The following is a 26,004-nucleotide window of genomic DNA, read 5'->3' as shown; positions in this document are numbered from 1 at the left end:
TTTAAATAACAATCCTTACTGTTCAATGTTCATTACAATTCCCTTAATCTACTATATAGAATAACAAGCAATACACATCTCACTTTGTTCATCATCTTAGGAGTTCTATATGTATCCATGATTTATATATTTTAACCCATACTTGTCCTTCCATTGTCATATTCAATCAATTAGCAACTCAGTTTAATTATTATGTATAAAAGTGAATCACATACCTCTGCTTTACATTCTCCCTATAAATTTATAGAATATGCTAGACATTGATTCTCTATAAAATCAATTGGAGTATACATTCTACATATTTATATTTTAATATTAGTACCTGATCTATTGATATAAACCTTTCCATGTAATTATAATGTGTAGTCATTTGTTTATTTGTTTAAAATGATTGGATATTATTGTAGTATTAGTATTACAGTTAGGATTAGGTTATTTTAAATTACATTAAATAAATACATTTTATACTGCTGCATAATTTTTAGATTCCTAAATATATTGGATATAAAGATTTTAGATTTATTGCTGTTTTACTGTATGTAATAGTAGTGCATGCCATAGATGTTCGATTCTTAGATTTGTTCACTTGTAGTTTCCAATGTATAGATTATAATCTCCTAAATACTTTGTGGTAAATATAGTTTACTTTATTGACACTAACTCTGTATGTACAGAATGAATTCTGTGATTGTTTTATTAGTGTTCAATTTACATTTTAGGCAGGTCAAAGACATGAATAAATAAACTGAACTGTCTTTATTAAATGTTGGAGTTCACATATCACTAGCTTTGAGCGTGGGATGTTGAATAAGATACTAAGCCATAACCCTTGTTTTCAAAATATAGTACCACGGTTCACCCATTACCCAAAGCCAGAACCAGACGCCTTAGCCCATTTTTTTTCAACTCTTCATTCGGCAATCTCTATAACATATGAAATGGCACCCCACTCCACTTCACCCTATGCCCCCCAGTCCTTCTATCCATTGTATTGCTTGAATTACTAAAATTAGGACTACAAATGCAGTGCATTTTTAATAGCTGGAAATATTTTCTGTATATATGCATGGAATATGCTGTAAGTAAAGGATCAGAATGTGATTGAATCTGTAATAGGCTGCCTTTCACACATTCCCCTTTCTGTGTGTATATTTCCAAGGTTTTTTTTTAAGGATACCTAATTAATAGCACTATTGTCAATTGAAAACATAGCTCAACTGATGGGACACTGACTTCGTGATTTTTATTAATGGCTGCGATTTTTCATTGGCTGATTTGTTTGGCATGTATAAATTATTTTCATTTCATGGCATTAACTGCCATTACATTGACAGAGATGATAATTCTTCAGTTTTGCAAGGCTGCAAACACATATTATTTAGAATTGAATTTTTATTGACTCTTTTTTCTGGACTATGAATTTTCTTGCTGAACATGGAAGCATGAAGAGAACAAAAAAATTATTGAAGCAAGTGGGTCGATTAAGCTGTCTTATACCATGAAGCTACTTTGGCATGGCATTTGCTACTGGAATAGTTTCCTGTTGTTTTGCCTAACAAAATTTTTGCTGCAGTAAATGTTATTATGCAGTATACTGTTGCATCCCTTTTTTAAACTCTTCTTGGATCTTATATTATTGACATCATTTATATTCCTTGTTGAGTCCTTTACAAAGGTGTGTGTGTGTGTGTGTGTGTATGTGTGTGTGTTTGTGTGTGTGTGTGTGTGTTGTATTTGTACTGATAAATAAATAAAGGGAGACTAGTATAGATCTATTTCGAGCTAATTAGCTCTCATCAGCTAGCCATACCCTTACTGGGATTCGAACCTGGGCTGTATTATATCTTAGGCAGGAGTCTTAGCCACTAAGCCACAGGCTGTCCTCCTTATCAGTTGAGCCAGGGAAATAGGTATGTATTTGTGTTACAACCCCTGGTATGCCTAAATATGGGAGGAAGGTCACTACTCCCTCTTTCTGTCCTTTGGCTTATCACAGATTGTTGTATTTGTACTGATAAATAAATAAAGGGAGACTAGTATAGATCTATTTCGAGCTAATTAGCTCTCATCAGCTAGCCATACCCTTACTGGGATAAGCAAAAGGACAGAAAGAGGGAGTAGTGACCTTCCTCCCATATTTAGGCATACCAGGGGTTGTAACACAAATACATATACATACATACATACATACATACATACATACATACATACATACATACATACATACATACATATATATATATATATATATATATATATATATATATATATATATATATAATATGTGGCTCATTGTTATTTGCAATCATCTCAGCCAAGCTAGCTGAGAATTTGGGGAGCCATAGTCTCAAAACATCTGGAGGAAATCAGGGTAGAGAGGCATATTTAATACATGTACTGCCAATGTGCATACTTTATTATTTATTTATTTGATATCTCATGTAATTGAAAAAAAGATTAATTTTTGCTCAAAAATTATCTGCTAAACACAGCTCTGTTTTTCATTTAAAGGGGGAAAAAAAACACCAGAGAGTATGTAAGCCAAGCAGATGTGAATGAGTGGGAGGAAAAGAAGATAGCATCTCTTTGAAAAGCATCCAAATGCAGTAGGAAATATTTTCTGACAGCTTCAGCCTTTCTGCAGGGGGAGAAGGACTTAAATCACTTTCCAGATTTGAAACATATGCAGCCTAGTCCAAAATCTGATTAACTTTTTGGGTGTTGAGCTTTCTGTTATATTCTTAGGGGTAAATAAATACCTGTTTTCTTGCTCGACCCCATTGACCATAATAGAGCTTCCTTCTATGTCAAATAACAGATCTATGCTTATTGATCAATTCTGACATTCAAAGACTTCAATCAATGTCTTTTTGAGTCAGATTCCTATTAGTTCGGAATCATTTAACCTTTTCATTATAATATAATCCTTGAGGCAACATTCTGCCCGAGCTGGTTCTCCCAGCTTGCTATCTCTCCAATATATTTTGGGTTAAGTAAGTAGAGTAGTTTAAAGAATTAATAAATTGCCAAGGCCAGAGAAAGAGTCAGGTGTCCATCCCCCAAAGTGCTTTTTCAAGAGAAAAGTGTAGAGAGAAGGGAAAAAGAAAGAAAAGCCATTGATTTCTGCTTCCCTTTGATGCAGTAGAATAAGAAGTAACATTGAACCTCAAGTTTTTACTTATACGTAGTAGTATAAACTAGCAATTTCTATAACAACACAAGTACAGTACAGAAGTAGTTTCCAAGTAGAAACAAAAGTATTTGGTTTTTTCTTTTCTTTTATCGAAGTAGTTAATTTAGCCATCTCTGCTAATTCAATCAACTTTTGCAACCATTCATCCATTGTGGGGATTGAAGCATCCTTCCATTTGCGTGCATAAAATAATATTGCTGTCGTCAACATATATAATATCAATGTTTATTTTTTTATATATATTTATCATATTTGTATACTACAAATGTCTGGCAGTTGATAAAAATACACAACTGCTAAAAAAATAGATTTTCCTACCATACTTAGAACCTGGTGACTTACAACATGTACTTCAAATGCAACATTAACAACCTCTTCTATCATTTAAGTTCTATTTATTTAACCTAGAAGATTAAAGGTATTAACTTCTTTATTTTTTTTTTTATTCCTTGTGGTTGATTCTCATTGCTTGGTTTTGATTGATTCATTTCTGCTTAATCGATTTTTGGAATGTGCTGGGGAAATTGTTGCATATAAGCAGTCTTCATTTAGTCATCACAATCGGGGCTGGCAACTTGGTTGTTAAGTGAAGTATACACTGAGTGAAACTGAGACTGGGGTTATGATCTGACTTCAGCCTTACTTTGCTTTAAAAATGCATAAGTTGTAAATGCAAGGGATTGGCCATAAATTACTTTTTAAAAAAAAAATTACAATCATTACTGCAAACAGTTGATAAACAAAGTACACACTAAGTAAACATACTGTATATCGGTGTGAATTTCTTAGAAAAGAGGTGGGGCCTTAAAATGTAAATATTATTCTCATGTGTACAATATGTCAGCTGTAAGGCTTCCCATAATGTTAATTTCCCAATGTTAATTTTGGCAAGATTCAAACATTATGTTATAAGGGAATGTGTGAATGACCTTGGGGAATGAGGGAAAGAGATGATGCCTAGGAAACAATTAGACAAGAGAAGGGGGTGTTCCCATGGCTAAACCTCAGAAAAAGAAACTTAGGAAAGACCATTCAGCAAATGGTTAAAAGTGGCAGTGGGAAGTTTGTGCCTTAAGACTTGTAAGATGTAGCCTTATAGTAAAGTAGAATTAGCTCATGCGGTTGTATTTCCTGTCTGATTTATCTGGAATGGCTGACATATGCTGAAGCTTGGCTTGTTTATCTATGAATATTTATTTATTTAATCAATTCATATAGTCACCCATCTCACATACCTATCTCTGATCAGCTTATAAGATAATATCACTGGTTGACTCAGTGACAATTTACTGGGTTAAAACACACACTGAGGTATAAGCTGTGTCTTACTAAGAATACCAGCAATAAACCCCTTGCATCAAGCCACAACTAAACAAGCCCATATACAGATTACAGAATCAACTCTGGGAGGTCTTCTAGTCCAATCCCCTGCTCAGGAAGGAAGGCCTATATCGTTTCAGACAAATGGTTGTCTAATCTCTTCTTGAAAACTTCCAGTGTTGAAGCATTCACAATTTCTGGAGGCAAGTTGTTCCGCTGATTAACTGTCAGGAAATTTCTCCTTAGCTCTAGGTTGCTTCTCTCATTGACTAGTTTCCATCCATTGCCTCTTGTCCTGCCTTCAGGTGCTTAGGAGAATATGTTGACTTAGTGCCTAAATCCAACATTTGCACTTCCTGCAAGAGACGTTTGACCTTGTTTGGAGTGATTAACCCTTGCAAATTCTTCCTTACAGATTTACGCAAAAACTTTGAACAAGACCCCCAGGGCAAGGAAGTCCCAATTGAAGGAATGATTGTGCTGCATTGTCGGCCACCAGAGGGAGTTCCTTCAGCAGAGGTGAGAAATAAGGTCCCTTGCATTTCACATAAAGTCTGTTGCACTTTTATTTCATGAGGCTCAATGACAGTGCAGAATTAAGAAAGGGCAGAATATATGGTTTGCCTTGCAAATATCCTGTGATTTGGGTTTTCCGTAAGGAATAACAATCGACTGCAACAATTTAAAACAAAAGCACACAGACAACACTTCCAAACCATTTGCTTGAAAGATCGATGCATGATTATTAATTTTTTTAGTCCTGACTAGATGTTTTCAAAATGCTTTGAAATATGCACTGGATTTTATGGTTGATGTTGCAACTAAACCCAAGATCTATCTAATTGTGAAGGAGAACAATTCACTGCCCTAAAAAAAAATATTGCTTACAGGAGCATGATATAAATAAGTCATGTATAAAGGTGTTCTTGTCAGTACTTGGTGAATTTCCAGGCCTCCAATCATGCCAATCTCCTGCTTTTGTAAGATCGCCATTTTTCCTAGTGGTAAGAAACACCATGAGTTATACACCCCTGGATTTGGTTTCCTTTACTAGAAAGCTGCAGATGCAAATAACCAGGAAGATTTGTTGAGTTCAAACCACAGAAGAGTTTATTACTGCTACCTGCACGCATGAATCTAGTCAACTAATGGTCAGAGCTAAATTGGCGCTAGATAAGGGTCAACAGAATTCATGGGGGTTTGGATTTGGGGGTTTTGTACCAATATGGTGACTCCATACTGATAGTCCATTTAACTTTGTGTTCAAGCTCAGCCTGCTCTTCTCCTGAAAAAAAGCACTTGCAAAGTGTTGTTGGTTTGCCACACAAGATATATTTTGACTGATTGATTATCTTTTGCAAGGCCTTCCTGGCTGCTCTTCCAAGTGCTACTGGCTTATTTCCTGACTTCTTCCATTGCTGTTGATGGCGGATTCTAAAAGGCAGAAACTATCCACTGTTGCAATTTCTTCATTGCCCATTCTGAGGCTGGTTGTTCTTCCTGTTGTCATTAATTTGATCTTCTTCTTATTTTATTTCAGTCTGATTTTTTTTAATGTTCTCCTTGACTTTTAGCACTAGGGCTTGCAAATCCTTTTATGTTTCCGGCTGTTGGGTTAGTGTCATCAGGAAACACAGGTTATTGATATTTGTTCCTCCAATTTTAAAACCATGCTCATCTTCTATCAGTCAAGCTTCCCTTAATATATATTCTCTGAATAGTCTGAATAAATAAGAGGAGAGAGCATGCAGCCTTGTCACACTCCTTTGCCAACCTGGAACCAGTCTATTTCACCATGTTTTGTTTGGACGGTGGCTTCCTAATCTGTATATAGGTTTCTCATAAGACAATAAAATATTCTAGATTTCCCATTTTTCTAAGCACATTCCCCAGGTTGACATAACCAAGAAAACGTAACATTTTTCTATTATTGATGAACTTATTAATTCATTTCTGGCATTCTTTTGCCAGAAAGCACTGGAAAAGGGCTGTGGTTTTGTCGCAGAAGATACACTATATTGCCAAAAGTATTCGCTCACCTGCCTTTACTCAATACAATACAATACAATACAATACAATACAATACAATACAATAGTAGAGTTGGAAGGGACCTTGGAGGCCTTCTAGTCCAACCCCCTGCCTAGGCAGGAAACCCTATACCGTTTCAGGCAAATGGCTATCCAACATCTTCTTAAAGACTTCCAGTGTTGGGGCATTCACAACTTCTGGAGGCAAGCTGTTCCACTGATTAATTGTTCTAACTGTCAGGAAATTTCTTCTCAGTTCTAAGTTGCTTCTCTCCTTGGTTAGTTTCCACCCATTGCTTCTTGTTCTACCCTCAGGTGCTTTGGAGAATAGTTTGACTCCCTCTTCTTTGTGGCAACCCCTGAGATATTGGAACAATGCTATCATGTCTCCCCTAGTCCTTCTTTCTCTTAAGCTAAACATACCCAGTTCCTGCAACCGTTCCTCATATGTTTTAGTCTCCAGTCCCCTAATCCTCTTTGTTGCTCTTCTCTGCACTCTTTCTAGAGTCTCCACATCTTTTTTACATCGTGGCAACCAGAACTGAATGCAGTATTCCAAGTGTGGCCTCACCAAGGCATTATAAAGCGGCATCAACACTTCACGTGATCTTGATTCTATCCCTCTGTTGATGCAGCCTAGGACTGTGTTGGCTTTTTTGGCAGCTGCTGCACACTGCTGGCTCATATTTAAATGGTTGTCCACTAGGACTCCTACTACTACTCGCATATGAATTTACTGTATTTAATCTGTGATTATGTCTTCCCGACTGAATTGCTGTTAGTATTTTCCTCCCTTTTGGATTCATTGTTGAGTCACTGACACTGCATTAGTGCCCATAATGTGGCCAGATATTTCCTTAGTTTACTCCATGCTTCATTCATTTTTATTATCCTACAGATGCATATCAGTTACAACGTGACTTCTCCAAATTAATGACTTTTCTTCATTATTCTTTGTGCTAGTCTGGATTGTATCAGACTGATTTTCATTTATCTGTTCTGTATTATTATGAGCATTGGGTAGAGAATTTGTAACAACATCCATTAGACATCAGTCAGCAGAGATCTGGAGCATGCAGCATGTCCATATGGAAATGAATGGGGCAGGCAGAGGTTGAGGGGAGCAGATAGTCCTGCAAGTAGCTCGGTTCTATGGTATCTAAAGCTTTAAAGGCAATAACCAGGAGACTTGAATTGCACCTGAACATCTATTGGGAGTCAATATAAGTTCATATGCAAGTAAAGGCAGGTGAGTGAATACTTTTGACAATATAGTGTATATTGATAACTGTGGCATATATTCTGATAAGGCAAGACATCTATATAATTCATAAAGAAACTATGAGCCCCGAACCACATGACTTCTCTGATTCTTTGACAATGTTTCTTGCACTCTATTCAATGTATACTTGATTTGAAGGTAGATGGCTAGAATGTGTTGGAACATGTTGAGACTGATCAGGTCTATGTGTTATTTCAGCTCCATTTCAGTCAGGAGTTTGGCTGGTTTGGGGACCTTTCAAATAGCCTTTGATTATACGTCTCCTTTTCAAATGGCCTTTGATTACATTATATCCTTTTAGAAAAGAAATCTCAGTTGGATGTTCAGAGGTGGGCAGAAAAACTGCCTCTTTATAGATTACTCACATTTCCAAATGTGACTGTAGAGAGTGGAAGATAATTTTGTTTTTTTCATTTTGAAAATAATTTACCGGGAGCATGGTTTGCATTTTGATAAGAATCTGAATCAATAAGAAAACCAGAATGCAATTATCCATTGGTGCTCATGCATATTAGAATATTACTAATGCAGCCTAGTAATGATAATGTATTGGAAAGGTTAAATATATACCAAGCATTTTCCAGCCTAGGAAAAAAAGGTTATTCTTGCTTCCTTGTTTCAGAGTCCTAACTCTGAAGGGGTATGGCTTTAGCAGTTGTTACAGTGCTGCTACAACTCCATTAAAAGTTGTTGCAAATAACACATCATCACCCCTTTTAACTGCTTGCCCCCCTGGTTACCTCTCCTGATTACCAATGATCTTGTTCCCACGTGATGCTAATCCATAGTTTTCGCAGCCTTCTATGGTTGAATAGTTGACTTCATACACGAGGAGGAAGCTGGTGGCACAGTGGTTAAATGCAGTATTGCAGGCAAACTCTGCCCGCAGCCTGAAATTCAATCCTAACGAGGCTCCCGATTGATTCAGCCTTCCATCCTTCCAAAATTGGTAAAATGAGAACCCAGATTGTTGGGGGCAATATGCCCCCAATAGTAAACATCTCAGAGTATGTTGTAAAGCAGTGCTCCCTAACCTTTCCAGGGGAGAAGAGGGGATGGTTTTGTCTGAGGGGGCAGATGCATGTGTGTGCATTCACAGCTTCATCTGTAAATGCTGGTATCTGCCACTCCCCTGAGTGGGGCTGCGCCAGCCCTTGGTTGTGAGTAGGCCACATCCCAGCAATAGGCTGTAGCCCACAGACTGAGGACCCCTGCTGTATATAAGTCTAAATGTGATAGCTACTGCTATGATGCTAAGCCATAATTCATTGTATATTAACAACTAACTACACCGCTAGGCAGTTATACTAAACACATCCCAAATGACCCATTGTATGTCCTTTTCAGCAGGTGATGTGAAGCTCTTCTGTGTATGAAACAGGTAATACCATGAAGCTGTCAGGTTTGTTTTTTTTTCTCTCTTTCTAAAGAGAGATTGAGTCCAGGGTGCTGCTTGTTACAAGGTCTATGGAGGATGGGGGGAGATCTATTCAAGCCAGGAATGATTGTTGCCTCCTCCATTGTGGTAGTCCAGCTTTCCTTCTACACATAAGAGCACAGCTAGAGAAGCAGCACTGCTTGCTTTAATGGCAAGTTTTAGGTGGATGCTCAGAGTGAAAGTTCCAGGCCAGCAGCTCCATCTGTGCTGTGATATATTTATTCTCCAAAAGTCTAGAAGTGCATCTGTGCTGCTGCGATTGCTGTTTAGATGCATTGATAAATAAAATAAAGTAAACAAAAATTGAGAAAGAGAAGAAGAAGCTGCTGTAAACAAGAGACCACTTGCTTCTTATCTCAGTTGAAATCACTATGGATCTATTAATTGGATGGACAGGACATGCTAGAGGGATAAAAAAAATGGCAAAAAAAAAGAAGACCCACACACAAGCTGTTCATTAGTTAGAAAGCCTGCTGAGCACATGCTACTATAGGATGAATAATGAGACAGAAGGGGGTATTGGGAGGCAGGGTGAAATTCACGCAAATCTTGCAGAATAGCTTGCCAGTTCAATAGGGATATGAAAAAGAGCTGATTAAAAAGAGAAAAAGAGAGAAATATGAATCCAAAAGGGAAGATAGATTAAAATCATGATTCATGTCTTCTAATGGACATCGTAGTGACGATGATGGTACTGTTTAAGACTGTGCCATTTGCCCAGTGGTGTGTGTGTGTGTGTGTGTTTTAAAAGGAAAAATAAGTTGTTCTCAGTGGATAATGCAGAAGAGAACCAACTGAATTGCTATTTCTTCTTGGACTTTCAGCAATAAAATAATAATAATAATAATAATAATAATAATAATAATAATAATAATAATAATAATAATAATAATAATAATAATAATAATAAATCCCCTGTGTTGACTGGTTCAGATATCATTGTACGTGTTGGATTGATTAACCAAGATTGTTGAATAAGCACTATTAACTAGACTAGCTATGTCTAAAATGCACATGCTATTGTCATGCTAAGCTATAACAAAATCAATTAAATTATCATTTAGGTCATGTGAAATCCTGGTAGCCACTGTGTAAACCACAGTGGCTACCAGGACACAAACTGCAAATAACCAGGCCCTGTTTTTACGGAGTCGGTCTGGATAACAGAAGAATCTGGCACTGGCATTGCCACAGCGGCAGCGGTCCGCCTCGACCAGGCCCAAACCAATTGGCCCCAGCCAGGCCAACCGAAGCCACGGGCTTCCCTGACTACCATCCATCACCTCTGCTCGACTAGTCAACCACTGGGCCAATCCTGGTGCCGGACTCAGCTTGTGAAACAGGCCACCCGCTGAGAATGGAGTCCCCAGCCAAGGGTGCCACACAGTTGGTAGAGCAGTAACAGCCTCCTCCTTCGGTTGCTGCCCCTGAACTGAGAAGATGTGGGTGGAGCCACAGGCACCTGATACCTTCAGGATTACACATGCACCATCTAGGAGGGAAGGAATGTTATGTCTGCATTTCACGAATGTGCTGACACAGAAACTCTTCCTGATTGGATGAGCATTTGACAGCCTGCAGTGGGAGAATGGAGCATCATGATTGGCTGCCCCATTTGATAGCTCGTATATAAGGAGCTGTCAAATGGAGATTTCTCTGTGGCCGTTTCCAGAGTTTCCTCTTGTTATTGTCATTATTTAACTAGTCTGTCTTGCCTCAGTGCTCACCCTCCTGGTTTTCCCTACAGAACACTGGACATAAATTATTTCAACTCCTACCCTCAAAACAGCGCTATAGAGCACTGCACACCAAGACAACTTGACACAACCACAGTTTTTTTCCCAAACGCCATCACTCTGCTAAACAAATAATTCCCTCACCACTGTCACTAAGTGGTGCATTACTATCAATCTTCTCATCATGCCTTTCACCCATCTCCTCCCACTTATGACTACATGACGTAACGTTGTTGCTTGTATCATCATGATTTATATTGATATTGATTGTTTCCTGATTGCTTATTTGTACTCAATAATTGTCATTAAGTTTTGTACCTTATGATTTTTGACGAATGTACCTTTTCTTTTTATGTCCACTGAGACAATGTGCACCAAAGACAAATTCCTTGTGTGTCCAATCACACTTGGCCAATACAGAATTCTATTCTATTCTATTCTATTCATCTCAGTACATGGTCAATATCCTATGAATGTCTTAGATAAACACCTTGAATGTTTCATCATGGGCCTAGTATGTGATCCAATGGTGGAGCTGTTTTATGGTAGAGGACTGAAATTTCTAAAGGAAACAGTCTTTCTTTACAATATTATTATATGCAATCTATTAAGTCTGCAGTGCTGAAAACAGTCCACGTGAACAGTAGAGTTTTTCAAGAGGTTAATTCTCCTGGCCATGGAGATAAAAAACTCTTGATGACTTTTTCTGATTCTTCTGTTCAGTATTTTGAATGATGATACTTTGCATTTATTAGCTAAATGGAAAAATCTATTTTTCATAAAAGTTAGAAATGATGTCTGATAAAAAAAAATATGACAGTTTAATGGCTTTCCACAGATTAAAATGGTAGACCTCTCAATAAAGAGCTCTTGATTTATTGGTGTTGGTTGTAAAATGGTTATTGTTTCTAATAAAGTCTGTAAACTGTAACAGGTATAATTTACTTGGGTAATAAAACCTACCATAAATGCTTAGTGTGTAAGGCTAATTTTCTCTTTGTATCAAGGGAGACAGTCTACTCAAAGCAATAACTTATAGCTTTCACAGATTTGATCTATCACGTCCCTACAACCACAACAACCCAGTAACCAACAATTGACAACCCCAAAAACCCAACAACCAACAGCCCCCAAACCCCAACATCTAAGACTAGGCATGCACGCCCCCAAGATCATCCAGGTTCACCGCTACATACCTTAAATGCAAACTACTCAACACAAGAAGCCTCACAAATAAAATGCCAGAATGTCTTCTTCTACTAAATACGACTCAATTTGACCTTATATTTGTCTGCAAAACACGATTAAACAAATCCTTTCCAGACTCCATTACTACTACAAGTGCCTACCATGTCCACCGGTCTGACCATGAAATCTGAAGAGGGGGTGGCATTGCTATCTTCTACAAAATGTCCCTAGATCTGAAAAATATTCAAGTAATACAAGAGCTTGTTCTTCCTGAGACTATTATCTGCGATCTAACATTAAATATCACAATTTGCTTCCTATTATGTTACAGAGCCCCTGATTATGATCTTGAACATGCAAGCAACTAGCTACATTAAATAATGTGGGCAGCCATCTTTTCTTTTGGATTTTTGGCCTGCCATACTTTCTATTACTCTACTATTTCCATTGTGGGAAAATGGGAGGGAGGATTGTACAGAGTTAGATATTATGTTGTCATAATAAAATTCTTTCTTGAAAGCCAAGGTCATCCTTTGTCTTTGCACCTCTGCACCTGACCTGAACTGGATGGGTGGAACTGCCATCATGGCAGTGGAAGATTGGACCATGTGATGGACTTGTGGGTATGGGGGCAAGATTTTAAACTTGTGGGTGGGGAAAACTGGGAAGCTTTCAGATTCAGGTTTTCCCAGATATACCAACATGGCTCTCTTCAAAAATTGGAACTTTGAGCAATACTTTTCCTTGGACTCTGATTGACTTTTAGATGCTATTTGGAACCCTGACAATGCCCATATCCCATTATATTTCTTGGTGACCTCAATTTACCTCTTATTAATTGGACCCTAAATGAGTGCACATCTGAAACAATACTAATGCCATCATTACTTTAGGATTCGTTCAATTGGTAATTATCAACACTAGATTCAACAACTGCCTCGATCTAATCTACAACAGTTTAAACACAATTTATAGCCTTCATATCAAAGAACCTTTTTCCAACAGTGACCACAGCATGATTGACTTTTGTCTAAATTTACATCCATACAAAGAATCTCATAATAGGACTCCTAAATACAACTTCAAAAAAGCAAACTACGATCTCATAGCTGCTGACTTCTTATCTCTAGATTGGCAAATCCTATTAAATGACTGCAACACTGCAGAAGACTATTATAACACTTTTCTACTTGAAGTTCAAAGAGTCATTAATCTATATGTACCTTTTGTGACACCCAAAGTCAAAAATAACAAATTACCCATATCAATAAGGAAACTCCAATAATAATAAAAAAAAATCCCTTTGGTGGAAAAATAAAACTGGCTATGTAGCTAACTTCAAAAATGGATACAAAACCTTATGCCCCCAAATAAAAACAGATTACCACTGCAAATAGGAGGAAGAGTTGTTACACCCGAAATCCAATTGAGCCTTCTACAATTTTGTAAGCGCCAAACTTAAAGACTCAAAATCCATCCCACCTCTAAAAGGGCAAAATGGTGAAGGTTGTAACGATTATGCTGTTTAGGCCAATCTCTTCAACCCTTTTTTCAGTTCAGTCTTTGTCAACAGCAAAGCATCTCCCCCTCATTTCCTACTCGTACCACAACAATTGCAATGATCTAATCCACATTGATTTTTATTGAAAATACCATCCAAAAGGCACTACACAACCTAAAACCATCTCTTTCTATTGGCTCTGATGGAACATGTGCCTATTTTCTAAAAAAGGTCTCCACCACCTTAGCAGAAACTCTAAGCATCATCTATGAAGTATCTTTTTACAATGAGCTCCTTGCCTGACCTATGGCCATTAGCAACAGTCACACCTATCTTCAAACAAGGAGACCCCAGCCTTGTGGGAAATTACAGACCAATCTCCCTTTGCTGCGTCACCTGTAAAGTCATGGAATCCATCATAAACCAATCCATCATCCTCAATTTAGAGACAAACAACCTACTCTCTAATAAGCAATTTAGTTTCAGGAAAAAAAAAATCCTGTAATCTTCAACTCATACATTGCAAAAACATTTGGACCTCTCTCTCACCTTGACCAGGGTAAAACAATAGATGCAATCTATATAGACTTCTGCCAAGCCTTTGATTCAGTGGTACATGACAAACTTCCATTGAAACTAAATTCTTACGGCATTTCTGGATCTTTGCCCAAGTGGATCACTGCATTCCTATCAAAAGGCAACAAGTACTCAAAATTGGAAACACTGACAATCCCTGCACGACTTAACAGTGGTGTTCCCAAGGCAGCATTCTAGGACCAACACCTTTGTATTTTATATAAATAACTTTTGTGATCATATTATAAGCAGCTGCATCCTCTTTGCCGACAATGTAAAACTATTTAACACCACAGGCAATTCTACTACCCTACAAAATGACCTAGCTTATGTACTGTATCTGAATGGTCAAACAATTGGCAACTCCAAATCTCTGCTAACAAATGCTCAGTCCTACACATTGGCAATAAAATTCAGAACATCAAATACAAGCTAGGTGGAAATGATCTGAAAGATGACCCACACTTTGTCAATGACCTAGAACATTTTTCGCCCTCCCTGGGCTCCTAGAAAACCTCTGGAGCCTGGGGAGGGTGAAAAATGGACCTACTGGGCCCACAAAAGTCAGAAAATGAGTTGTTTCCTGCCTCCGGAGGGCCTCTGGGGGATGGGGAGGCCATGTTTTCCCTCCCCAGGCTCCAAGAAAGCCATGCACACATGCATGGGGTGGTGGTGGGGTGTCATGCATGCATGCAGAGAGGGCACAGTGTGGGTGGGGCATTAAATTACAGGAGTGGGCACGTGAGCGCATGCAGTAGGACTTATGGATTTCAAAACAAATGAACAGTTTAGGTTGCTTGAGAAAGCTAACCTTGATGCATCTGTGATAAAATGCAAATGGTTTTGTAAGAATCTATTAAGCAGCAAATGGTTTTGTAGGAAACTATTAAGCCAGTTCAAATGGATGAATAGTCTTACATTTTGATACATCCCTTGAATTACTATGTGCTATTAGTAATCAGTAGTTATTTTATTATAATATATTACTAATAAAAGGGAAGACCATTAATTTAATGCACTTTGAAAATAGTTCAGTGCCTGGAATACAGATAGACCTAGATGTCTGTGAGAAGTACCCTTAGAATATGCAATTGGTAAGACATCTTTGAGATTAGTACTCCCCCAAACATTATCCTAGTAGATTAATTTCCTGTTATTCACATCCGGGAAATGGCAAGCAGCCCACGAGAATGAGAGTAAAAGCAGAATGGTCTTAATCATCCAATCTGATTCAGTCACCAGGACCAATTATTTATTCTTCCAAGCTTTTGGGCTCATGCTGGAATCCATGATCAGGGAACTTCTCTCTCTCTCTCTCTCTCTCTCTCTTTCTTTAGAAAATGTGCACCTTTATTCTACACATTGTATTTCTTTGGTTCCTGGTTGTGTGTATCCTTCGGTTGTTAATTAGGGTGTTGATGTTTTCAACGTAATTCACTGTTGGGGCAGATAAGTAACAAGAATGGTGATTTGACAAAGATATAGGGGAAATGTTCCTCCAAAGGACACCTTTTACAGGACCTCCTCAAACTCAGTGGCACTTTCTCCTGTAGGTCTTGGAGTACCTAATTTGTCATGCATCATGGAAAAAGCCATCATGAAACTGGTAAACACTAACAGATATTTCAAAGTTCCAGTATGATTTAGGCTTTAGTTTCCATCTATCCCAACTGGAACAGCCAGTGCCCAGGACTTATGGAACTTTGGTCCTAAACTTGTGAAGAACACTAACATTCTCATCACTCTATGTGCTGGAAATAGAATCTGACATGTAGTATAATTCCCTTAATTTTAATTTACTGTAACTTCTGTCATTTTCTTTATGTTTTGGTGGACGGAGTTGATTTACTTTAGCTGTTGGATGACAATCATACTGTGTGTTGAAAATGACAAGCTTCTATTTAGAAGGCATAGCCAAAGCTAAAGAACAGGCTGTGTAAAGAAATGTCTTACTAAGTATGAGAAGTTGCACATGCAGTGCATATAGTTTAGGCATGCCGACAGTTTAGTTAGGGTGTGGTTAGTTTGAGAAATTGAACTTTGTGTATCCAAATATTGGGAATGTAATACCCCCTATCTATTACAGTATGGACCTTAAAGCCTAGAAAATAGTGCAGATTTCTGTAGGACATTCTATCTCTTTCCTTCTTGGTACTGCTAGCAAACACTATGCTATGAGATACGTAACATGCTAGCAGCTAGTTTGTACAGGATTACAGGATGTTCAATGAACCCTACTAAATGTTTAGCTCTGTGATTGCTTTTTGTCAAATTAATTTACAGATAGAGGCCACCATAGCAACCTAAACACATTGTGGACTGACATAGTGTCATTTTTTGTAAGTTGCCTTTCAGCCAAAGCGCAGCTCAATAAGGAGATGAAATACTATAATTTTGCCCAATTATCACTGTAGCAGGAACCAAATGGCTTAGATTCTGCTGAAACGAACAGTATAGTTGCTAAAAATACATGATATTTTCTTGGTTATTTAGTAGCACTTGAGAACATGTCAATTCCATCATTACTGGGATCAATTGCAAATAATAAACCCAACTTTTAAAATCTACTACCTCCTCATTTTAAAAAAAAAAAATGATGGAAACTATCACCCTTGCCATCACCTCTTCCTCCTCTTCATAATAAAAAACTGGCAAAAAAGAAGAAAAAGAAACAGCATCAGAGAGCTATGTCTTCATATAATCTTTTTTGAAGTATGATAATGTGTATCTTGCCATTTTCTCTTTGAGTAAGAATTTAGGTTGATTTGATTGATAGTACGTGTATTCATTTTCCTAGCTATCCATAGTATTCTTGCGAGTCTTCTCCAACACTAAAGTTCAAAAGTATCAATGATCTTTCTCCTGATTCTGCAAAGTCCTACTTTTGGTCCTATAGAATGTCACAGAGATATCCATCATCTGCCTTACTCCACTCTTTATAGAGTATCAATCCTGCTGTCTGAATATTTTTCATGGTTACTCTACAAAGTGCTAATATACTCTGTATTTCCTGACTTTTGGTTCCCTTATTGTGGTTTTCTTTATTGAAGTTCACCATTTTTATTGGTGCTTTCAAGTGAAAGATGTCTGGTCCCTTATCTTTACTATAGTTCTTTGCTTTGCTTTTATTCCTCTTGTATTGTTCTGATGTTCCTCAAAGCACTGCACCATTTATCCCTAAATCACTGTCATTCCCCCCCCCCCCCCCGTGGCCCGACTCCCAAGTGAAATTGTGATGCTTTTGTTCTCCATTGACTGATGAAAGTAAAAACTGGATGTTTTTCTCTCTCCAAACTTTACAATCTTTTTTTTTTACTAATGTGTGCTCCCTTAGTCTGAGGGTTCAAGTTTAGTCTGCAAAGTTTTGTCTCCTTGACTTTCCTATGACAATCCATTGAACAGCACAGAGTTTGATCCTTGTTTAAATAATTGCCTTAAACTATTTTCTGAATGAGCATCTTTCAAGGCTCTATATGGAGAAGTAGAATTAAATACTTGAGAGTTAGCAAGTCGTTAACCTATTTAAAACAGGAAGGGAAATCACAAACTATAGTTTGATATGTCCTCAAATCTTAGTTTGGAGAATCACAGAAAAAATTCTCACAACTATTAACAAAAACTAGGTTATAGTGTTTTCCATCATTTTAGGCACAACAACCTTTTTTAACTTAAAACATCTAGTTACATCTAATGACCTAGTTACCTGCGGGATCGTATTCTGCCCCACACATCCCTACGACCTATTCGCTCGCACAGAGAGGGACTTCTCCAGGTGCCGTCCACTAGACAATGCCATGGGGCGGCGCCTAGGAGCAGAGCCTTCTCTGTGGCGGGCCCAGCCCTGTGGAATGACCTCCCCCCGGATATTAGGACCACTACTGACCTCCGCTCCTTCCGTGTTAAGCTCAAGACCCACCTTTTTCAAATATCTGGCCTGGCTCAACCATAACTTCGTTACGCTCCTGAGGGGTTTTTAATTTCGCAATTTTATTTAAGGGGATTTTAAACTGTGTTTTAATTGTGTTTTTAGCTGTGTTTATTGTCTTTCACTTACAAGTCTACTCTCCTCCACACACAAATGAAATTGTCCTTTTTTCGTATGTATGTGTGTCCTATGTGTATTTTATCCTTTTGATTGTACGCCGCCCCGAGTCCTTCGGGAGAGGGTTGCGGCTAATCAAATAAAATTTTTTATTATTATTATTATTATTATTATTATTATTATTATTATTATTATTATTATTATCTTCACACACACACACACGAGTGTCTTAAACCTTGTTCTCAAAACTAAGGAAAAATTAAATCCTGCCCTATGTACTAAGGTTCACTGCCTGCAGTGTTATCTATTTATTAATCAATTTTAAAAGGCTGCTCAAGTCCACAAAACTCTGGGAAGTATACAACATTAAACCTAGTAACTCCCACTCTCCTGAAATTTAATTTAAATTTAAATAATGATTGAAATTATTCTAACTAAAAGAGTCAGTGCTTACAGACAAGAAATGGGGGAAAAGCTACATTTTTTTCTGCTCTATCAGGGCTATAGAATGAAAAGTGCTGAAAATAACTCAAGCCAAAAATGGTTCTACCTATGTCTTTTTCGTCTTCTATTCTTCCCAATAGCTTTACTAGCATGACAAGGAGAAGCCTGCCAAATAAGCACAGACAGATCAGAGGTGATGGCTCTGTAAAAGCAAACTTTTTTTCAAATTCACATCTGATTCTCCTCCCCACCCATTCCCCTCATTTGATAGTCAGAGATTATTCATAAATGTTTCAAACATCTGTTCTCAAATGATAGCTTTCAGTGGTGGTGGTGGTGGTGGGGAAATCTGTAGAATTCTATCAGATCTTTGTGAAATAGGTAAGATGCCCTGTTATGCATATCAAATTATTCTTACATGATGCAAGCTGCACTTCTCAACACTCAGATCAACTGGTGAATCTACCTACCCTTTTCAGCACATAAAAGAAGTTAGTTACACACTGCAAACTAATTCAACAAATAAAAAAAGATTTAGAGAGGTGGAAAAATCTGCAACTGTTGCTTACGGGATACATAGCCATGATCAAAATGAACATACTGGGGAGAATTCTAATTTTTATTTCAACTAGCACCAATAACTACAAGTAAATCATTCTTCCAAGATTGAAATAAACTGATGATAAAATTCACATGGCAGGGGGAAAAAAGCCAAGGATTAAATTAAAATTATTACAGGATAGCAAGGAAAGAGGAGGCTTAGCACTCCCACATTGGGAACTATACTTTCAGGCAGTAACATTAAAATGGCTTAAGGAGTGGATTGAATTGAAAAATAACTGGCACTAGAAAGACATGATCTCCAAGTAGGATGGCACACATTCATTTGGGATGCGAAAAACAAAACACACAAATATTTTCAAAGACATTTAATTAGAAATGGCAGCTACAAATTTGACATTAAAAAAAAAACATTATATTAAAATCCCAAAATTGCTATCTATGACAGAAGCAATGAAGCACCCACATTTTATATATATGGACAAATTAGTAACATATAAACATTTAATAAAAGACCAGGGGAATTTGAAAACCATACAAGAATTAAAAGAACAAGATGCAAATATAGATTGGCTTACATATATGCAAATCCAATCTAGATATAATAGTGATATCAAAACACACGAATTTCAGCTGGAGCATCATGAATTAGATAAAATACTTCAAAGCACAGAGAAGAAAATGATTGGGAAGATATGCACATTCTTGTTGAGATATAAAATGGAAGAGGAAGTTGTCAAGGAAACAATGATAAGGTGGGCAAAAAAATTCAGGTATAATATCGAGTTGGAAAAATGGGAAAATTTTGGGGAAACAAATTTGAAATTGACCATGTCTGCGGCATACAAGGAAAACCAGTACAAAATGTTTTATAGATGGCACTTGCCACCCACGAGGCTCAAGAAGATATTTCCAAATGTATCCCCTATGTGCTGGAAGTGTGAAAAATCACTTTTATCACATATGGTGGACATGTGAGACGGCCAAAAAATACTGGACCAAAATTAAAAAGTAGCTTGAAGAAATAACGGGAAACCGCATAGACTGGAAACCGGAGTTATTTCTATTATGTTTAACCACAATAAAGTATAGTAGAGAAATACTATACCTAATCTTACACATTACAACAGTGGCTAGAATAACATACACACAAAAGTGGAAAAACAATATAGTACCGAATGAAGATGAGGCAATTAACAAGATCTTAGAATGTGCGGAGATGGACAAATTGACGAAGGAAATACAGGGAAAGGAGGAATCAGAATATTATTTAGTTTGGGAAAAACGATACAAATGGTTAGATGAAAGAAATAAGAAATTGGGAAATGTAAAATTAAGGCATAGCAGAAGAACTGCTGAAGAACTGATTAGGGGTGCAAGGGTCTTGTAACTTGACAGCTTTAAGATTTGCGTGCTTCAAATGCCAGAGTTTCCGAGCCAACATTTTGGTTGCTAAGCAAGAGCGTTGTTAAGTGAGTTTCACCACATTTTACAAGTTGGCCACACCCACCCAGTCACATGGCTGGCAAGCCACTCCCATCCAGTCACATGGCAGGCAAGCCACTCCCACAAAGCAGGCCACACCTACAGAAGAGGTTCTAAAAAATTTTGAAACCCACCGCTGGTGGCTATTCTTGGTCACTGCTACCATCAGTGCAGGTTATATTTTACAGCTAACATAATGCAACCTAGATACACATCAGGCAGACACCTGGTGCTAATTTTCATCTAATACTGCTCTTTTATAAGTGGTTACTTTCTTCTGATTCTCTTTTCCATGTTTGGTGGCATTTCCAGGTTTAGAAGCCTTACATCTCTGCATGATGATGATGAGACGATGTTATCCATTCAGTTATGTCTGACTCTTGCCAATTCTATGGGCCAATTCTTCCTATGTCTTCCAATCTGTCACTGTTTCTTTGAGTTGTTCTGGCTGGTGTCAGCTTTGATAGTGTCCAGCCATCGTGTCCTTTTGTGGTCTGGTTTCCTTTTTCCACTAACTCTTCTCAACATAGTTGCTTTCTCTGGTGAATTCTCCTGCATTACATGGCCAAAGTAAGTGAGATCCAGTTTTTATTATCATTTTCCTTCCAATGGCATGTCTGTTGGCTCTGCGTGAGAGCAATCAAAATAAAGCTACACTTATCCTCTTTTATAATCCCAGCTGAAAGAGAGGAAAATCTTTCAGCTTTTATTGCTTACTCAAAGGTTTTATTGGTCTGCTCATTATCGAGATTGGAAGGTTTAGTTTTGATTTATTAACTTCTCATCTTTGAACATCTGGGATTTTTTCTCTCTCTGCATCTCTACAGCTTCCTTCTTTATACACCTTCCTAGAACTTCAATCATCTTCGGAAAGCTTAAGTGTGTAGAGTATAGCATGGGTTCCTTTTCATATCTTTAGCTCTAGGGATGAAAATCAAAGGTACAGGATGCTCTGTTTTCATTCTCCGCTGTACGAACCATAAATCTTTTTCTAGAAGGACAGACCATCCAGCTGTACTTCGGTAAACTTGGTAAACCTCCTTCCCTTATCTGTTCTACTACCGAAAGAGCAGACAATGGTAAGAATGGACTTCAGAGGATGCAGGAATTCAGGTAAAGAGAGAAATTGCAGAGGCATTTTTTCGTATCTATTAATCTGCACTATGATCTCTCTCTCTCTCTCTCCTTCCCCCTCCCCCCTCTCATATGTATGCCATACCCATTGAGAATGACATCAACTTGCAAAATAGAAATTTGTTAATTCACTTGTGCATCCTTCTCTCTACTACAAGTCCACTGGGTAACATTAAAGCACATGAATCCTTTGGATTATTATCATTCTTTTTGAGTGAGCTGTCAAAAGCCAGTGCTTTTGTTTTATTTGATATCTCACAAAATAACATATCTTTAGGGGGAAGAGGCTCTGTTCACTACAACACCACACTGAAGGCTGAGTGGCAGCTATTGATCATATCAAAAGAATCTGTGACTGTCTCCTGGTAGAAACTACAGAAGGGCTGCATTGGTTAATTCATTGCCATTTAAGCTTTCCCTTGTTAGTAAGGGAGTTTCAAAGAGTTCAGCATCCTTTCTAAGGCTAAAAAAACCTTTATCTCAATAGATGAGCTTGCAAATATGTCTGTTGATGTACTCATGGGTATTCACATGGAGTTTCTTAGTTGAGATTTTAGGGACTATCTATAAGCGGAAGCCAGAACTTTACATTACTTCTTTCCCTTGTTGACCTCCTCATCCACCAGATAGTATGGAGAAACTTCAAGGTGAACATGACAAACACTGTGCTACAGTTGCCCATGTGAATCCTGCCCAGTTTATAGACAATCACCGATGGGAAATAAATAGCCAGCTGGCATGTATGAATAGGCCTGAAATAATGGCTGGTAAATTACCAGTGGAATTACTGACATTTTCTCACTGTTGGGAAAATATTTTTATTTGCAGAAGTTCATCGTTCTACCTGGTGTATATTTCTTTTCCTTATTTATATTGAGCATGGCAGGGGAATCAGACAAATATCAAGCTGAAGGTTGGATGTTGAGATTAAAGTGATGCCAATAGAAGAGAATATTCAGACTTGAACTCTTCTTTCCTTGATGCTCTCTGAGCTTGTTTTCTTTCAAACATTTCATTACCCACTAGGTAACGACATCAGCGCTAGAAGGGAGGGAGTTTCCTCTCTGTTTATAGTTCTAATCAAGGAGCTGTCAAGGATACTCCCACCAATACTGACAGGGTAAGCCACTTGTATGTAACTCCTTTTTAGCATTGATGACGTTACCTAGTTGGATATAGAAATATCTGCAAGAAAACAACGAAGCTCAGTGAGCACCAAAGACCCTGCAGATTGAAGTGAACATCAGAATTACAAAGTAAGACAACAGCTAATGTTCAAGGGAAAGTCTCTCCTCAAATAAAAAGGTCACATTGTAGAATTATCTCCAAGCATAATCAGATATATTTGTAGCAATTACTTTTGACCTTCTCTCATGTCCACGATTTCACAAGCAACACAGGCCAGGCTTAGCCAAGGTATTATGGAGGATAATAAAGCAGTCAAGCTGTCAACAAGGTTCCATTGTTGCTACAGAACAAAATGTGTCAAATAGAAAGAACTGATGACTTTCCCACGTTAACAGTGAATTCCTCTCACTCTTCAGAGAAATCCTTTTAATACTACCAACTGTTCTTAGATTCCATTATTAAAAGGACCCTACCAGTGCCCACCACCTTCATAACTGAAAGTGACTTTGAAATCCCCAGCAAGATCTTTGGAATTGTCCCCCACCAAAGTGATTAATGGAAGCCAGTTCAGAGCAGTGATTTGTCTATCAGACTAGAAAGCAGGAGACTGAATTCTAATCTGGCTGTAGGCATGTAACCAGCTGGGTGACTTTGGACTCTCTCAATCCTAGGAAGAGGGTGGCAAAAGCAAACTAATTTTGAAAATCTTGCTAAGAAAACAGCAGGGACTAACCTGGGCTGTTATCAGGAGTCAACACTGATGCAAAGACCTAATATCTTATGTCATGATAATTTGGGATCTTTCAGTCTACACCATCCCATCGTTCTTCTCAAGCTTGCAAAATACTGTATATTTATCTTAGTTCTCATAAATAATCTTAGTTATCCTCTTATCTGTGGTGGCACAGTGGTTAGAATGTAGTATTGCAGGCTAACTCTGCATTCCCATTACCAGGATTTTGATCCTGACCAGTTCAAGGTTGACTCAGCCTTCCATTCTTCTGAGGTTCATAAAATGAGGACCTGGATTGTTGGGGGCAATATGCTGACTTTGTAAACTGCTTAGAGAGGGTTGTAAAGCACTGTGAAGCAGTATATAAGTTTAAGTGCTATTGCTATTATCAGGATTGATCATGAATTTTTATTTATTTTGCCTGCATTGCCAATATCATTGCACAGTTGATGATCACTCTGAACAATTAAATGTGTTTATATCCTGTAGTTTTGAAACTGAATGGTGTACCAGCCTAAGTGCTATATGTTGAAACGTCTTAGATCTTTCTGCATAACATTTCTGAAATGGCTTACCTTCAACTCCATGTCTAAAATTGCTCCTTTTAATGCTACATGTAGAATAAAGAGATTTCTTTTGTCAAATCTGATTCTACAACTCATTTTCCATTTCAGGATTAACAAAATGTTCCCTCTAGAGACCAATTCCTTACTCTTTGATGCTTGTTCTTTGATTTTGTTTAGAGCATTATCTTTTTATTTCATATTATTTGTTTGAGGAGGGATGTTGTTTTTAAGTGTTTCATCTTGGCTGGCCTGGGATTGTAGATTAGATATTAAACGCCATGCACAGTATGCAGAGCCTAGATAAATGGTCTTTGGGAGTTCAGACAAAGAGCAGTTTTCAAAGGTAAAAAGCTTGTGATCAGTGATGCATATAAAAGCTATTTTATGCTGTCTCAATATGATAAAAAAATTCAAAAAGGAAGAATTACACCCCATTGTTTTGTAGGGTTATTATGCAAGTTCTGTAAATTGTGTGTGTGTGTGTGTGTGTGTGTGTGTGTAGCTCTTCTGTTTGTCCGGTGTGCAAAACTTGGATATTTACTGTTTGTTTTATTTATTTATTTATAAAAATTTATGAGGCTGCCCAATTCGCTCGCAATGTCTCCGGGCAGCTTACAAAGATAAAAACCCAATATAAAACCAATAAAAAAGCAATAACCCCCCAATCTCCCTGGTGACAACAATTAATCAATTGAGCTTGCAGTTAGGTACCAATCTGGAAACAAGTCCAAGTGTTGGACGTCTCCTCACTTGGTCATTTTAGGAAAGAAGAGTCTTTGACTGCATTTGTACTAGAAGGTATGCTTAAAGCCAAGTGGTTACAAGATAAGAAAAGCCAGATCTGAGGTGAGAAATGCCTGTTTACTTCTCCCTTTCCCAAGTCCCCCCACCCCCCATAATCTTCCTGTTGCCCAATTGGATTCAAACAAGTTGTTCTGATAACATGCTTGGCAGGATCAGCAGTGTTTCATATTCCATTCCCATGCTTGCAATCATGGGATTGGTCGGCTGATGTCTTTGGTGGGCACTCAGAGTGGTTTCGGTTTCTTGTTTTCACTCCCCAACCTGCTAGCTCCCTCCAGAGTTTGTTTGCTTGTTTGTTTGTTTGTTTGTATTGATATGCCACCCTTCTCCAAAAGGACTCAGGGCGGCGTACAACATTAAAAAAAAACACATCCCAAAAGTTAAAAAAAATTAAATACATATCCAAAAAAACAAACCGAATTTAAAAGACAATACATTTAAAATAAGTTAAAATTAACAGGCCAGGCCGGCTTGCTGGAAAAGCCAACTTTTTAGGGTGCGTCGGAAGGAGTTCATGGTGGTCTGGCATTAGCGAAGCAGGCTGGCAGTACTGACACCAAGTGACTTTGTTGAAGGCTACTTCCAAGTTCAATTGCCTAAGTTTGGGCTTTAAGAAAATTCACAAAATGATCCTACGTAGATTTGAAAGTATCATGGTCTCTAGATTCCACCTGGCACACAAATAATCAAAGATGAGACTTGGGAAGATGTTTTCCTACTAGTGTGGGATGTACCTACATTCATTCAGTAGATCCTCCTATTAAAACATTTAGGGAAGCAATTTGCCATTCCAGCTTATTGAAAGTGACCTTGGCTCTAGTAAATCTAAACATGTTCCATCTGAA

At 37.8% G+C, this 26,004-nt stretch overlaps 1 protein-coding gene across 3 annotated transcripts in view; it reads left to right on the top strand.

Moving 5' to 3' along the window:
* The window catches only part of UNC5D (unc-5 netrin receptor D), a 440,995-nt gene that overhangs the window by 308,324 nt on the left and 106,667 nt on the right, over window positions 1-26,004 (top strand). For all 3 annotated transcript variants that reach the window (XM_081960671.1, XM_081960672.1, XM_081960670.1), the window contains exon 4: window positions 4,929-5,032. In XM_081960671.1, the coding sequence (XP_081816797.1) occupies window positions 4,929-5,032 (104 nt within the window). The remainder of the gene's footprint in view (window positions 1-4,928; window positions 5,033-26,004) is intronic.

This window comes from Natrix helvetica (genome assembly GCF_964273705.1).
Source record: "Natrix helvetica genome assembly, chromosome: 8".
NCBI classification, from domain to species: domain Eukaryota; kingdom Metazoa; phylum Chordata; class Lepidosauria; order Squamata; family Natricidae; genus Natrix; species Natrix helvetica.
The sequence above is the reverse complement of the archived record's forward strand: the minus strand, read 5'-3'. Positions and strand labels throughout refer to the sequence as shown.